The sequence below is a fragment of the Argopecten irradians genome, chromosome 1, assembly GCF_041381155.1.
Source record: "Argopecten irradians isolate NY chromosome 1, Ai_NY, whole genome shotgun sequence".
Taxonomy (NCBI): domain Eukaryota; kingdom Metazoa; phylum Mollusca; class Bivalvia; order Pectinida; family Pectinidae; genus Argopecten; species Argopecten irradians.
The window spans coordinates 66,205,939-66,222,543 of NC_091134.1; the positions used below are offsets into that span (position 1 = coordinate 66,205,939).

At 41.6% G+C, this 16,605-nt stretch overlaps 1 protein-coding gene across 1 annotated transcript; it reads right to left on the reverse strand.

Annotated features, from left to right (window-relative positions):
- Positions 1-9,163: 9,163 nt before the first annotated feature.
- On the reverse strand, positions 9,164-12,541 carry LOC138305928 (lambda-crystallin-like). The gene is made up of 6 exons (XM_069246228.1): positions 12,390-12,541; positions 11,328-11,562; positions 10,643-10,804; positions 10,179-10,373; positions 9,889-9,994; positions 9,164-9,424 (listed from the first exon to the last, which is right to left on the reverse strand). The coding sequence occupies exons 1-6, from the start codon at positions 12,434-12,436 to the stop codon at positions 9,213-9,215; spliced, it is 957 nt and encodes a 318-aa protein (XP_069102329.1). The 5' UTR covers positions 12,437-12,541; the 3' UTR covers positions 9,164-9,212.
- Between the last annotated feature and the right edge of the window lie 4,064 nt (positions 12,542-16,605).

Here is a 16,605-nt window from a genome sequence, read left to right on the forward strand (position 1 = left end):
TGTGTTGTAGAGGCAGCTGGAGTGGTCGCTAGCTATGCTGTGTTGTACAAACAGCTGGTGTGGTCACTGGCTAGGCCATATTGTACAGGCAGCTGGAGTGGTCACTAGCTAGGCTATGTTGTACAGGCAGCTGGAGTGGTAACTGGCTAGGCCATATTGTACAGGCAGCTGGAGTGGTCACTAGCTAGGCTATGTTGTACAGGCAGGTGGGGTGGTCACTAGCTAGGCTACGTTGTACAGACAGCTGGAATAGTCACTAGGGAGGTTATGCTGTACGGGCAGCTGGAGTTATGCTGTACGGGCAGCTGGAGTAGTCACTATGTAGGCTATGTTGTACAGGCAGCTGGAGTTATGCTGTACGGGCAGCTGGAGTAGTCACTAGGGAGGCTATGCTGTACAGGCAGATGGAGTTATGCTGTACGGGCAGCTGGAGTGGTCACTAGGTAGGCTATGCTGTACAGGCAGCTGCAGGTATGCTGTACAAGCAGTCGGTGTAGTCACTAGGTAGGCTAGCTGTTCAGGCAGCTGATGTAATCACTAGGTAGGCTATGTTGTAAAGGTAGGACATTATTAGGTAACATCGAAACTTAAGGACATTAATGAAATGTCGGTGGCGGTAGATACTTTGAGGCAACCATTATGACAAATGGAGCAAAGCAGAAGAATGGCAGTGAGAGAGAGAGAGAGACTGTTCTATTATTGATTAAATCAGAGGAAGGAATGGCAGCAAAAAAGTATCCGAGTGCAATATCATATGGAGGATCGACATTTGATAAATGGAAACTTTGAGGTTCTTCATCGTCAGGTCAGTGTGCAACACATTGCCTTGTGTCGACGGAGCCACAATGAGGATCAAACCTGTCTCATGAACTAATGGGTGGATATTGGCTCATATCTTGTCTGTCTGAAGAGAAGCCTTATAAAGTACCAATGGCGGCACGACACGGTTCTAGCCACCCAAACTGACATAATAAAGACAAGGAGTGGTGGCAAAAAACAATGGAAACCCACCCAAAACGGTTTGTGAAAGCTAGAGAAAGAGACACCTTAATGCTACCACCTGTCTCTGAAACATCCTTGTCCAATCAGCGTTAAAACATATTAAAGAAGACAGAGGTAACAACATGATGGGTTTTGAGATGATGAGCGGAACTTGAGACCCAGCAACACACCGACAGACGTGGACTGTATGTCGAAACTGCCGGGGGTTGAAATCCAACGGACAACACTGTCCACACAGCAGGTCCCCGATCTACAGGCCGTAGCTGTCTTATCGAAGTAGCGATTATATTTCACCAATAACAGAGAATCTACTATTCGTTTAAAGAAAAGAAAATTTCAAAATAGAGATAGTAAAAACTGACGCACAAAATAGAGATATTAAAACTGACGCACAACTCTAATACTGATTCCGAAACTCCACAATGAACGATACCCGATCAAGAACTCCAACCCATGACTACTTGGATATTCTTCACCAAGAAGTATCAGTGTTGATTTATTGGTATTGATCATGTGATGGTGATCCTTGCCAGCGTCTTGGATGTTATCAGTGTTTTATCAAGTATTTGAATGATATACTTTAGTCATAAAACAGACTATGGTATTTGGACCAGAAAATGGATTCGAGATATCATACGTAAACACCCTCTCTTTAAGATATGCTGGGTGTGTTCGGCCACATCTTCAGAATCCAATATAATCTGTATTGGCTGTTGTATGGTTTTTAAATGGGACTCAAGTCCGTTTACTTCATAAGGTGTTTATTCAGCAATGAACACGGTCTGAAAAGACACACAAAGTGAATTAGATGTAGACCATAATAATTGGCGACATACTGACGCATACATGGACACATACATGATCAAGTATAACATATAATCCTCTATCTCTCCCCCCCCCCCCCCACACACACACACACACACACCCCACCTCAGTCTTTGGCGGTGAAGTATCACTAATATGAGTACTATTGGCAAAGACTGATATACAATCACTAACATGTCAAACTACTTGTCTAAGTGAACATAAAATGAACATAAAGTAAATAGTACAACACAAATGTCCTGAGTAGTATAATGTCAAATCATCCAGACATATCATAGTCCAAGTGCCACGCCGGTTTTGTTGTTGTACGACCAGATTTACGGACGGGTGTGAGTGATGGAGTCTGTGGTATAGGTATAGGACTTGGGGGCACTGTGAGCGGAGTTCGGTTACGATTGTCCTTTGAACTTGATGGAGAGTTGAATTCCAGATGGCGACGACTTTGGGTGTCGCGTGTTACAGATCGCAGAGCATCGTGATTTACATCAGGTGATGAGCGAAATAAATGTTCCTCTTTTCTAGAAACCGTCGGTGTGAAAGGAGTAGGACTAGCTAAACTTTCCCTTTCTCAGCAATTGTAGTTTCTGGAACTTTTGAGGTAGGTAGCGATACACAATGAGGAAGGCCAATGGCAATGTCTTTATCGATCGTCAGACGCGCTGGAGGGGTAATAACAGGGATGTATTTTCGGAGGAATTTCCTGTTGCGCAGGGTAACACGACCAGACCCATCAACCTGAACTACATATTGGTCGAATTGGCGAACATCGATGATAACACCGGTCTTGTCCCATTTGAGGGGATGGGGTCGGACTTGGTTTTGGATACGCACATGATCTCCAACTACCAGTGGCGAAAGACGTTTAGTATGTTCAGACCAACGTTCGCTATCACGCATATGACGGTTCCTTAGCGCTTCTTCGCGGGCTGCTAGTGTTTCCATCCATGTGTTATGTGGAATGTACCGACCTGGTGGTATAGGGATGAAGTCCCTATAGGATGAACGAACATGCACATAGCAGGGGAAAGTTTTGTGTCCCTGCCAGGTGTATTACGATACTGGAGAATAGCTCGTTGAAACGCATCAGTGTCAAGATCGCCACTTGTGCTAGTATTGCCGATGATCAATCGCTTCACTGTTTTGACTCCCACTTCAGCGCGACAGTTACTATGGGGAAAGGCGACTGATGATAGTCGATGGTGAACGCCCCAGTTTTCGAGGAATCGTTGTGTGCTCATGGCAGTGAACTCGGGACCTCCATCTGAGGCCAGTTCATCTGGAATGCCAAAAGTAACAAATGTCCTTCGGAGGCTTTCTATCAAGCCGCTAGAACCATCGGACGCTTTCTCCACTATTGGCCAGTTAGAATAACGATCGACGATTACGAGATAGTTACATCCCATGTAATAAAAGTAGTCGGCGCATACACATTGGAACGGATAGTCAGGCGTGGTCAAAGGCATTGGTGGTGCACTCGGGTTGGACGGGGCGTTACGATTGCAATGATTACATGATGCCCGAACCGACGCGATGGCAGGTGTGATCCCAGGCCAGAATATTGAAGCCTCAGCTCTTGAAGTCATAGATGTAACCCCCTGATGTGCTGAATGTAGAGAGGCCAATATTTCCTGTCGAAGTGATGGTGGAATGACTATTCTCTCCTTGTAAAGAACCACACCACCTACTGTATGAAGGTCGTCACGGAGTGTGAAATACTCCTGTAATGACTTCGGAAGTTCATGCCGAGTGTTCGGCATACCGGATTCTATCAACGCGAGTAACGCCTGCATGTTGTCATCGCTTGTAGTGGCTGTTTTGACACGATCCCATGTTACGGAACGTAAATCGATGGCATTCAGTGTTGTAGAAGCTGCCGCTATGACATGTTCCTCGACAAAAGCTAATCTGGAGGACGGGATGGGTAAACCATGTAGTACACTGAAGTCAGTGGTTGATGAGAACATAGTTGCAATGTCATCTTCGAGAACGAGTTTATCGGGATCGCCAATAGGATGTCTGGAGATGCAATCAGCAGCGCGATGTCGTATGCCAGGTACGTGTAGCATTCTAAACCGATAACGTAGTGTCTTTTCCTTGAGGTTGCGAAGTCTATTGTTCGGAATATTTTCCAAAGATCTATCTCCAAATAGCTTCAAAAGCGGTTTGTGGTCGACCGCTATGATCAAGTTGTCACACCCAAGAACGAAGTGTCGAGCCTTATCTAGAGCATCCGCTACGGCTAAAGCTTCTCCCTCAACTGGCGCGTAGCGCATTTCCGCGGCGTGCGTGAACCGACTTCCGACAAGTGTTACTTTCCATCCATCGCGACAGCACAGGGGACTCTCGTTGGTACACGCACAGTGTTTTTGTAGCAACCAAAATCCTATTCCAGACTTCGACCAATCCGTCGCGAGGCACGTTGGTTTACTTGGATCGAAAATTCGAACACCCATTTCAATTTCGTTTGCGATGACGAGTTTAGATTCCTCGAATATTCGTTGGAGATCTTCAGTCGACTTAAATGGTTGATCAGGCTTGAGTAATTCACGAAATGGATGCATGTTCTCGGCCATGCTGAAGGCATATGATACCTGATTGACTAGTCCGAACCATGATCGCACATCTGTGATATTCTTCGGCGTAGGGAAGTCCAAGATAGCACGTAAATATTTCTGTGATGGTCGAACACTATCGCTGGTGATTTCAAATCCCGCAAATTCTACAGTGTCTTCTGCGAATAGGAATTTCTCAGGATTGAGGGTTATCCCATTACGGCTGCATATGTCAAGCCACTGTACGGCCTGAAAGAAGCTCTCCTCAACAGTGTCTGACCACAAGAGCACATCGTCGACACACTTGGTTTTGTTAGGAATATCCGAGACAAGTTCGTCATAACGTCTAGTATACCCGTCGCCTGATGCGATGTAGCCTTGGGGCGCAGTTCTGTAGCGGTACCTTCCCCAAGGTGTGATGAATGTAGTCAGGTGTCTGTCCTCCTCGCGAATTGGTACACTGTGATAACCGTTCCAAGCATCAAATAATGTCTTCTTCTTTCCGTGTGGAATAGATCGCGCTTGGTGGAATGGTGAAGGAGTGTGGTGAGTCTCGCGAGTGGCGTGCGCGTTCAAGGGTTGGAAATCCACGGTGCGTCGAGGTGTGCCGTTCTTTTTCGCACAAACTACCATTCTATGGCACCAAGTGATAGGTTCATCGATCGGTACGGGTTCGAGAACCTCAAGACGGACGTCCTGATCTAATCCAGCCTTCACTGCATCTTGTCAGTGAATCGAAACGGGTACAGGTGTGTGATGGGCAACCGTTTTCGCGTCGGGATCTGCCATGAGTTTCATGGGTGGTCCGTTCATTAGAGGTAAGGTCTGATGTTCACACGTATTGAATGTGCTCGACTTGTAATACTTGAGGAGGTAATCTTTCAGCCGGCCGACAGTGTCCGTTGTAGCTGGGAAAGGAAGTTTCATCGGAGGAGGTGGAGGTTGTTCACGTGTAGGACAATCGCATGGTGCATCCTGGCGGTTAACTGGAGACGAGGTAGCATTGATGTATGCAGAGGTGTCTTCAGTGCCAACATGCGGAAAGGATTCTGGAATGATACCTAAGACGGCACAGGCTTCGCGACTGAGGAAGAGCTTGTCTGTTGAGTCTGTAACGTAAGTCATTTGTCTCGTCTCCTTGATATTGCCTGCCTTGTCTTCGGACGCCAAACGAAGAATTGTTGCTCCGAGAATTTTGATGCCACTGTATGTAGCAGTGTGCATCTGCATTGTTACCGGTATGAGTTCAGATTCGCGTAAACCAAGACGGCGGATGACTTTGAGGCCAGCTAGGCAACTCTGGCATCCAGTGTCGGCCATAGCCTGTAATGGCATGGTGCGGGTATCACGTTGTAGCTTGAAGCCTAAAGCCGCATAGTCTTCACGTGTAACACGAGCCTTGACATTCACAAATGGTTGTGGTTGTGATCGTTTTTTCACCCAGGAATTTGTCAGTTCATCGTAGATGTGATGATCAATACGGATAGAACGTTCCATGCCGGTGTAACGTTGAAAATGGACCCCCGTTGAAATCTGACCTCGGGTCATTTTTCAATGTTGAAAAATGACCCCGAAACCCGTTGAAAACTGAACATTCAGCGCACTTTTTTCACCGACCCGTTGAAAATAGACCCCGTTGAAAAGTGACCCCATAAGAACTCGTTTTTACAAAACACAACACGACACCACAAAACCACGAAACCACAACACATCACAACATAACAACAAAACATTACACAACAACACATAACACAACACAACCACGCAACAACAATACAACACCACCCAAAAACAACACAGTAACACACAACACACGACAACATTACACAACACAACATAACACAACACAAAATCACACAACAAAACATCACACAACAACACAACACAACATCACACAACCACACCACAACATACAACACAACAACAATACAACACCACCTAACAACACAACAATACACAGCAACACAACACCCCACAGCAACACAACATCACACAACACATAACAAAACACACAACACAACCATAACACACAACCATACAACACCACCCAAAAACAACACAATAACACACAACAAAACAACACACGACAACATCACACAACACAACATAATACAACATTAACACAACACAAAATCACACAACAAAACATCACACAACAACACACAAACACAACACATAACACAATAACAATACAACATAACAACACAACAATACACAACCTAACGCAACAACACATCACAAAAACATCACGTAACAACACTACACAAACACGGAACAACAACACCAAACAACACAAAAACACACAACCACAAAACGATACAACAACACAACACAACCATACGCAGAACACAACATAACTGATCCATACGCAGATATATAATTATTACATGCATTCTTGTATTGTCAGGGAATAAATATATATTAACAATTACTGAATATCTGACAAACGTTAAATCGTCGAAAATATAATCATAAAAAATCATTAAGAAACAAATTAATAATGTCCCATAATTATAGTTTTGTAACACTATCCACTGGTACTCGGAAGTGAACACCACATAGTACAAACTTTGCATGCAGTTGATAACAACTATTCCTTTTTATTTACTACGTTACCTCAGTGTTATTTAGCAATTCCTCAGTCTGAGAACAACTATTATCTACACGGACGAACAAAATGACTATAGAAAAAATGAAAGTTTTGTAGTGACGTATTCTCCATAATAAACATACAAGCACCTAAAATGTTTAAAAGAGGTATTTGTTACGATGACAACAATATCAAATTTCAATTCAAATCGAGGTGATTACGTAATTTAAATACCAGCATAGAAGGGTCGCTTAAATTAGGAATGGCGATAACAGAGTTTGTGCAACAGTTATATATGTGAATGTACTAGGATCATATTTCAACAGACCATCCGTTGATAGTTTGCCTAGGTCATTTTTCAACAGACCTGCCGTTGAGAATTGACCCTAGACACCGTCAATTTTCAACGGCATGTTCAATTTTCAACGGCATTCGGGGTCCGTTTTCAACGTTGAAAACTGACCCGAGGTCAATTTTCAACGGAGGTCCATTTTCAACGTTACACCGGACTCGCTAACGGTACAATGGTAGTCTTGAGCAGTGCACAGAGCGTCAAATAATGCACTTCCAGAAATCGCGCCTCGATCAGATGGTTTTGGATTATCCTCACTTCTGCACAAAATTTCAAAATGATGTTGTCGATGACAATGCTCACACGTGTGTCCATCCGCTGTACACTCGGCTTTGCGAATTCGATCAGGGGCCGATTTGCCGTGACCCTTCTTTCCACAATACGCACATGGATCTGTCTTGTTAGATGTATCCTTTGGTGGTGATCTGTCAAACTTGCCTCTCCTGTATGAACTGTTGGCAGCCTCAACCGGGTGGGAGTCGGATAGTCTAGAAGCAGAACGCTTACCGGCTTCCTTTGCCTCTACGAATCGGAATACTTCCTCGAGAGTCATGTCCTGATTCTTGTGTCCGAGCAAATCGAGCTGTATTTCCTGGTCAGAAATCCCGCGTGTTAGGACATCGCGCATGATAGCATCAGTGTTATTGACGTCGTTCGCACATTCAGGACATTTCATTACAAACTTGCAGACACCGGCTTGTCCTTTAAGACGGGCACCATAGCTTCGGACGGTTTCGTCGCGATCCTGTCGCATGTTATGTAACGCTACTCTTGCGACCATTGTGTTTTCCTCGCGCACTGCTAGCTTTTTAATGGCGGTTAAAACCTCTTCAACAGGTTTGTCCGCGAGACTACCACCAGCAGATCGAGTTCAATCCTTGCGGAGTGGTTCGTCACAACATTCAAGTAGCTGAACTACTTTATCGCGTCCCGTTATTTTCGTGGCACTAACGTGATCAGACCAGCGGGATTCAAAGTAGGCCCACTCTTCACTAGTTCCTGCGGCGCTGAGCGTTGGTCGCTTGACTTTCTCAACTTTTGCTGCTTGTCCCGAGTTGTGTACAGCGGAGTGAGCCGTGATGAGTGCCGCAACGATAGTGGCGTTCAGGTCCTCCGTGACAAAGTCGCAGTCGGGGATAGAGCAGGCAACAGCTGGCATTGTGGCGATGTGGTAGGATGAACTGTCGAAATCTCACCGTGTTCATAAATGGGACTCAAGTCCGTTTACTTCATAAGGTGTTTATGCAGTAATGAACACGGTCTGAAAAGACACAAAAAGTGAATTAGATGTAGACGATAATAATTGGCGACATACTGACGCTTACATGGACACATACATGATCAAGTATAACATATAATCCTCTAGTTTTCTATTCTTTGGAACATATTCAGAAATAGTTCACATTGGCAGCAACTTCAAAAGTAATTGGATGCATAGATAAAGCCTTGTATTTTCCTTTATCAAGCTCTGTGTACACGCGGGATGTGAAATCCGTGCTTTCAGACAGCTTCGTCTTACCCGGACAAGCATTTAGATGTGTGGTTCTACAAGAAGAGACTGGTCATAGCTGGGTGGTATAAGGACGAAGAACACTAACCAAATAAGATAAATCAATCAGTCGTACTTTCATAACTCGTCTGAGATATAATAGATTGTCAGCATATCGACAAACGAGAAGCCAAGTGTCTGTCGACGTCGTCATCGAGATAACTTGGGAATTTTCAAATGAACGAGCATGATTCAATTCGTGAAATGTAAGGAAAGCAGCGAAAAAAATCGTATACCTGTACCTTAATTCATAGCGATCGAACATTAGTATTAAAAGATAATAAAGACAAACGCTATTTAATAATTAATTTATTAGTCGCTCTCTTAATTTTATTTCCGGATTCATTGGTCCATGTCCTTCTTCAGTTTAGATAGTCTAGCCAGTCGTGCATCTCTCCATTTCCGTCGGGCGTCTAGTTGGGCTAGAGGGATTTGTTGGGCGAAGGCATCGTGTATAGTTTGTAGGGTTGGACCTTCAATCTTTGGGAAAGGGTCGAAACTTGACGCAACACGCTCTATCATACCTTGATACCGTTCCTGGTAACTAACCCAACCTGCAAAAGCGATGGAATGAAGGTATACATCACATATTTTTATATACAAAATTGAAGTATCTGGGTCTCAACCAATCTACGAAAACAAAGAATACACGAAAAGAATGGCACCAACTGTAATACTAGAAAGCTGGAAACCCAATACCAGGCCTTATTGACACAAAATTGTTTTAAAGCATTTGGTCAATTTGATCCACGTGAATGACGGTCAAGGTCATTAATATGAACAACCTAGCTTATCATTCCTTCCTCTAGCTTTAGATCGCCAAAGACATTGTCCTTTCAACGTTACATTTACTGACTTTGTGCAAATGGACGCAAATATGAATAACTTATGCAAAAACTGACGAAACATGTATTTGCATGTTATCAGCTGTCTATCCTATATCTATGATACTGATATTTATATAGGTAACCGTAGTTGTGCCTGAATATGTCACTGTAACATATATGAATCGCCTTACCGTCGGCATTGAGATAGGCGGTCTCAAATGGCCCCATAAAGGCATATCGTCTGCCCAGTCCTTCAGACATGACTTTATCGACGTCCTCGGGACTCATCACTCCCGCCTATAACACAAAATACATGTTATTGTCTGACATGTAACGCGTCATTTACAGGTCAGTTTGAAAACTTTAATACATATGCAGTACTCAGGAGTCCGTTTATCTATGTGACATTATTGGGAGAGAGGGAGATTGATTGAATAATATAATACAGAAGAAGACAGAAAGCTACGGTTGAATAATTTACCTTGACGATGTTCCAACACTCTCCAATGATGGCGTACTGTATCCGGTTGAGAACGAATCCATCAATTTCTTTGTTCAGAACGACAGGTGCTTGTCCTATCTCAGTACAAAGACTTTTGGTCTTCGGTAAGACATCAGGGTCCGTCCAAGGTGCGGGGATTAGCTCTACCAAGGGCGCGTAAAATGGCGGATTAGTCTGCAAACAAAATTCATTTTCATAAACGTAGTTACATTAAATAATGGTATTCTTGTAACTTGTATCAAATCCTTCTACTGTTCCTACAAGAATACATATAATGTATAAAGCCTACAAGTGAACAAAATCTGTCTCATATGTAGTTCCGTTCATTTCGTAAAATTCGTTAAAACATTTGCATTGAGTTTGAAGTAATAAGCACATTTCAAAGAGAACTATGGTGGAATATATCCATCCTGATTGAAAGGTTAAATTAGATATATACGTACCGGATGTACAACTATGAATCTGTTACGATTCTTCAAGTCCTTGGAAAGAAGGGAAGGAACAAGACTACTAGCAGACGATCCCAAAATGGCTGAGGGCTCGAGCAGAGGGTCAATACTCCTGTAAACGGAGGTCTTCAGATCTAACCTCTCAGGCACACACTCCTATATGGGTAAGATTTCATGATCAATCCATGATCAATATATTATAATAGTGTAAAGTAATCTGTAAATTTAATATTGGTTCACTGAGAGATTTCCGTACGTCATGGTATGAAGTTCCTCTCTTTAGTAGAATAGTACATAAAAATATATGTCACACATGTCAAGTTAAATTGTTTGCAAACTCCAAAAAAATCAATATTTCAAAAAGGTGAAAATTCACTGAATCCAATGAGGAAATGACACTGCCTCCATACATATATCACTAGTCAAAAAGAAAAACTGTGTGACGCAAAGGCGATTTTAAAAATTACATATATTATAAGCAGCATCGATGAGTTGTTTCGTTCTTCACGAATTTGTCTGTGGTGTTTGATATTTCAAAATATCTGATTATCAAATTGTCCCGAGCAACCCGTTACATGTTATGCTGAACCCTAACTGATAATATTGGAGAAATGTGTGTCCTTGTTCATGCCCCATCCGAACAAGTCCGAGAGTAAACAAACGGGAGATAGCAGCTTACCAGGACAAACCATGCTCCTTTGATCGCTACGCTGAGGTCAGTGGCTCCGTTTATGCAACTGTGTTGCTGGTCCACCGTTAAAGTTCCCCTTAGGAGCCCCATCTCCTTCAGATCCACAAGCTGCGTCCGGATGTTGCTCAAAGCGTCAGTCACTTGGGACGCTTGGATGTCGTAGAGGTGGACTTTGTAGCCAGAGGATGCAAACAACATCGCAAAGCTCTTTCCAATCAACCCACTTAAACAAAACCATATCACACATCCTTCAATTAACCTACACCTAGAGGATTTGCTGGAAAAAATGACTAACAAATCTTTAAACCAATTACGATTATCGTCCCACATGAAAACATGAAATGATGAAAAGTTGGGAATTCTCATATGTCTTGAAGAACATTATCATTTATGAAGCCATCATGCTTTCGTTCCCGCTATTTCGTTAATGCGGATGAGGTATACTCTTTTCTGATTTTTTATTTGCTGTTTTTCGTGATCAATTTTGACTCTGTAATGTTAAGCATAGATAAGTTACAGTAGTACAGCTAATGATTTGCAATTCCACCCAGATCAATACAAAGTACCATCAACTTTTTTATAATATACAGTTTCACTACTTAGATTGGTATCAGTACAATCTTGGGCACATGCTTTACTCCTGGTGCCAATCAAACTACAACTGTTACTGTTGTTTATAAACGTATGAAAAAAAATCTTAAAGTATGTCCGTTAAGAACACCTTGGTTAGCTCACAGATACCAGTGTTGTAAAGGATATGTGGGTAACTTGGTCATTCAAGTGTTGGCCTTTCGACCTTCCCTATATTCAAACGAAAGCAGTCTCTACTTTGTAGTCATACGTATATTGCAATGAATACGTTAACATGTTGCGTGGTAATGAATGAATATTCATAAAGATGGCATACGCATATGAATAGTATAGAAATAATTGTACGTAAAGCTGAGATGTTGATAAAGCCAATTTGTAATTGTATACGCCATTGAATTCGTCAACTGCCTTGTAATATAAACATATATATCAAGGATGCGACACATTAAAACATCTCACCTCCCCACGATGCAGATTTTGTCCTGTTTTATCTTTGTCTCCGCCATAGTCCCTGTGCAATCCTGAATTCCCTACACATGTACAAGAGGTCCACGTGACTCGCAGTACTTTTACATACACATGTCCTTCTATATGGAAGCCCAGTGCCAACGATTCTTGTGTTCCAGTTAATGGTCCTTGTACTTTCAGCTTTCATGATAATTTCACTCTCCTTTTTGGTCTCGGACGTGCACCTGGTGTGATCAGGGTTTTTCCTAGCCCGAGATACTCTGGCCCTGACACCAGACTTAGACATTATAACAGATAGATGTCTGGCGTAGGGCCAGAGCGCAGTAGTACTCGAAAACCTAGAATAAGCCGATACCGTTTTGTATCGGGCCAGGTCATCTCCGATTCAGACTTCTTACAGAATATTACCACGGAGAATCGCCACTTACCTTGGTCTTTTCAACAAATGAATAATTTATCTACTCATAGTCATCAATTTCATCACATATGCACGTTCTATAGTGTCAACACAGTAGTTTCTTTTCCGCAACTTTAAATTTCCCTCGTCGTCGTCGCCATTTTCTCGTAGTATGCAAATCACCTTTAATCTCGACGGATTGCTTTATTTGGGTAGATATAATATTCATTTGTTTAATAGACTAAGGTTAGTGATGCTTCTCGGTGGTCAGCTGAATCGGAGATGACCTGACCCGATACCAAACGGCGTCGGCTTATTCCAGGTTTTCGAGAACTACTGCGCTCTGGCCCTACGTCGGACATCTATCTGTTATGAAGTCTAAGTCTGGTGTCAGGGCCAGAGTATCTCGGGCTAGGTTTTTCCTAGAGTAAGTACACGATGTGACAACGTACTCAGTGGCAAACGTAGTCACATACTTAGTACTATTAACGACGGACTCATTTTGAACGTGTCCGTCAACGTCGGAAAAAATAGGAGAGTTTTTTTCTGAGCAGTAAAGAATAAACCCCTGTTTTGCTTTGTTCCAATAGATGCTTCTGACATTTGATGATAATTGCTGCCTTATCACTATAGGATTAACAGCTTTCACCATTCCGTTTGGGTTAACTAAGATGTGACCGAGGAACTTTGACATCGCAGTCTGTTGTGCTTTTTATGAAAATCAAAGTTAAATCTAAGACATTTTGTTTACATTATAATTTTTGAAAGTTTGTAGTTACACTAGCGGAAATGTATCTGCGTTGTTTAGATGCCGACCTGCTGTATCCATTACAGGCACACTTTTTTCAGTTTATTTTGTAATCACGAATTTCTAACCAACACTATGTATGGTATCAATTATATCTCGTTAAGATATGCGTCTCTGATATGTAGAGCCCGTTTAATAAAACAAACTAGGATAAAAATATTTCCGTTTTTCTGTACCGTAGAGTTCATACCCTTGATACTATAATACACACATATATATACAACACTGCTGGTTAGCTATTTGTGCCAGGTCCCTGTGGGCCTATAAACGAAACATTTTCGGTGATTGTCTGTTTTGCAAGTGAATACGGCAGGTTTGTTTAAAGGGCGATTTTTGATCCTTCGATTTCATAGGTTTATCTACATGAACTATTTTTATAATACACGTCATTCACCTTTATTCTAGGTCATTGGTTCAATGTTCGGTCATTGTACACGTTTGTGATTACAAAAAAAGAATGAATTGTTACGTAAAGTGGGCCTTTAATACACAATCTATTTTACTGTATTGTCACAGGCCTTAGCATCAACTATCAAGGTTAAACACTCGGTGAGCAAGGCCATATCCATGCAGTGAAATACTTTCAGGTGAGGAGTTCCATATATATACTGTTTATTGTCGATCTGGGTTTCCGTACAGGTAACGCTTGTTTCAGAGGTCTATGAAGGCAGAAAGGCGATAAGACATGGCGTATAAAAAGTGCCGACAATCTGATAACGAGAAACATCGCCAGGTGATCATAATTGGATCGAATGCGTGTAATATTGATCAAACAAGCAAACAAATGAACAAAATCTGAATGAAAAACAACCGCCAGAGTATAATTTGTTACCATTTGCGATAGACCGCACGTCAATTAAAACAAAAATTGAGACAATGTATGGGAGAAATATCAAAGATGCCAAAGACATTTCGCTTATAATGTTCTCACCGAAGTACAAATATCAGTCAGAAAAAGTAAAGGGGCCGAACATAGTTTCAATAAGAAAGGCGCCGAGTAGATACAAAGAAGTAAATAATTTAGGAATTCGATGACATCAAATAGTCTCTCTAAAATGTCAAAAGAAGTACCAATATGCACAAGAGATTTCTAACGACTAAAACGAGGAAAAAAGAACCAATGTCAGTAGAAAGCAATGACAGGATGATTCCAAAATACAAATGTGTTAAAGTGAGTACCATGTGCAAAGATGTGAAGGTGAATACAGTGATAAAGTACAACGAACAAATGTGTCAATGTGGGTCCCAAAGACAATCCAGTGAAGTTGAACCTAAAGGGAATAGTAGCAAATTGGAATAAATAAACATGCATATAGCGATACAAAAACATCAAACAAGTGAGTTCAGTAACCTATGTAACAAGATGGTTATAAGTCATATTGGCACCAACGTGAATCCGATCAATAAAGCTCATAAAACACACATGTAATGAACGACTAGTAACTAGTCTCAAGCACCTGGATATTTTAACATCTAAAGATCATGGAATTACACCATATCTCGAAGCATTTATTAAACATGAAAAAAACCCAATACGAAATCTACAGAGTGGACAAAATCCAAGATGGTACCCTGTCAACCATTGTTGTTTTCCGATTGGTTCCAAACTGGAATTTGCACAGGGAAGGTTTCTATTCCATGCTTTCGATTAGCGGGTATTTTATAAGAGACAAGGTAAATCGAAAATGCGATGATGTCCTGTGATCTCTTGAAACCATCTCTCTGATTGCTGTGGAATACCGGAAATCTCGGTGTGTTGCGATTGACAAAGTATGGTCGAAATCAAAGATCGTCACCCGTCAGCCATTTTCTGGTCGATCATAAAAGGATTATGCACAACAAGATATATGGACCAATAGGAATATTCATACAAGATTAGAGACAGGTAATGTAATAACCTTGTGAAAAATAGTAACTACCTTCTGTAAAATAGTAACTACGAGACATGTTCCCAGACAGGTGACGGAGAAAAAAGGTCATTTGAATAGTCCACCATATTAAGACCATGGTAGGCCTATATATTTTTGTATTGAATCATATGGCCGTTAAAAGGATACTTTGAAAATCTTAGTCACAATCATAATGCGAGATGAATTTGACACATTGGTTCACATTGTCAAATATGTCTCGAGCAGCATTGAATCAAGGCCGGGTTGACTCGTTTCATCATCTCCCCCTGTGATGCTTGTTAGTTTAGGACTTTGATGAGAAATTCTGCAACTCACGTGAGGTTAATAACTGGATAAAGTTGATGATTCTTCACCAATAGAGCCTAATGTAATGTTTCCAGAACTTTTTATTGTTTGATTTCTAGATTGCCATCCCCGTACATATACATATGTACGTACACATTCGATGTCAGGAGCATACACAATGCGAGTACAAAGTTACGTGGACCCCGGGAAAAGAAAAGTGAGTCATTAAAGATGCTCCACCGCCGACCGAGCATTAATGATGTTAATTATTTGAACAATAATTGGTCTTTTATCGTGTATATATATGCCTAATTAACACAAAAAATAATATAAAATAATTTATTTCGCCTGTGGTGCATGCGCAATCAGTACTTCATTCCATATAGGATATAGTGTCACGGCATTTTTTCGGGATGCAATTAATAATTTTTCATATTTTTAACTTGAAGTAAAATTAAAAGCTCAAACTTTTCAATGGTGGTAATGGTGTAAAGTAAGTAACTTTTGTAACTGGAGAAAAATACTAAGTCGTCTGCTCCTGTTTTTAATAGTGAAAAAATACCATTTGTCAGCGATGGAGCATCTTTAAATAAATGTATTTAAAAAAACAGGTCCAATAGGGCTGTATCGCTCACCTGTTCCAGGCCAAGTACACAAACTGGCAACTTGGAGGTTTCAAATTTGAACTTAATTTATTCATTTCTACAGAAGGATTGTAAATAATTTGCTACATTTCACATATTTGGTCCCGCACTTCAGGCCCCTGAGGGAACAGAGCGTGTTCCCATTTACCCAAGGAAGCTTCGA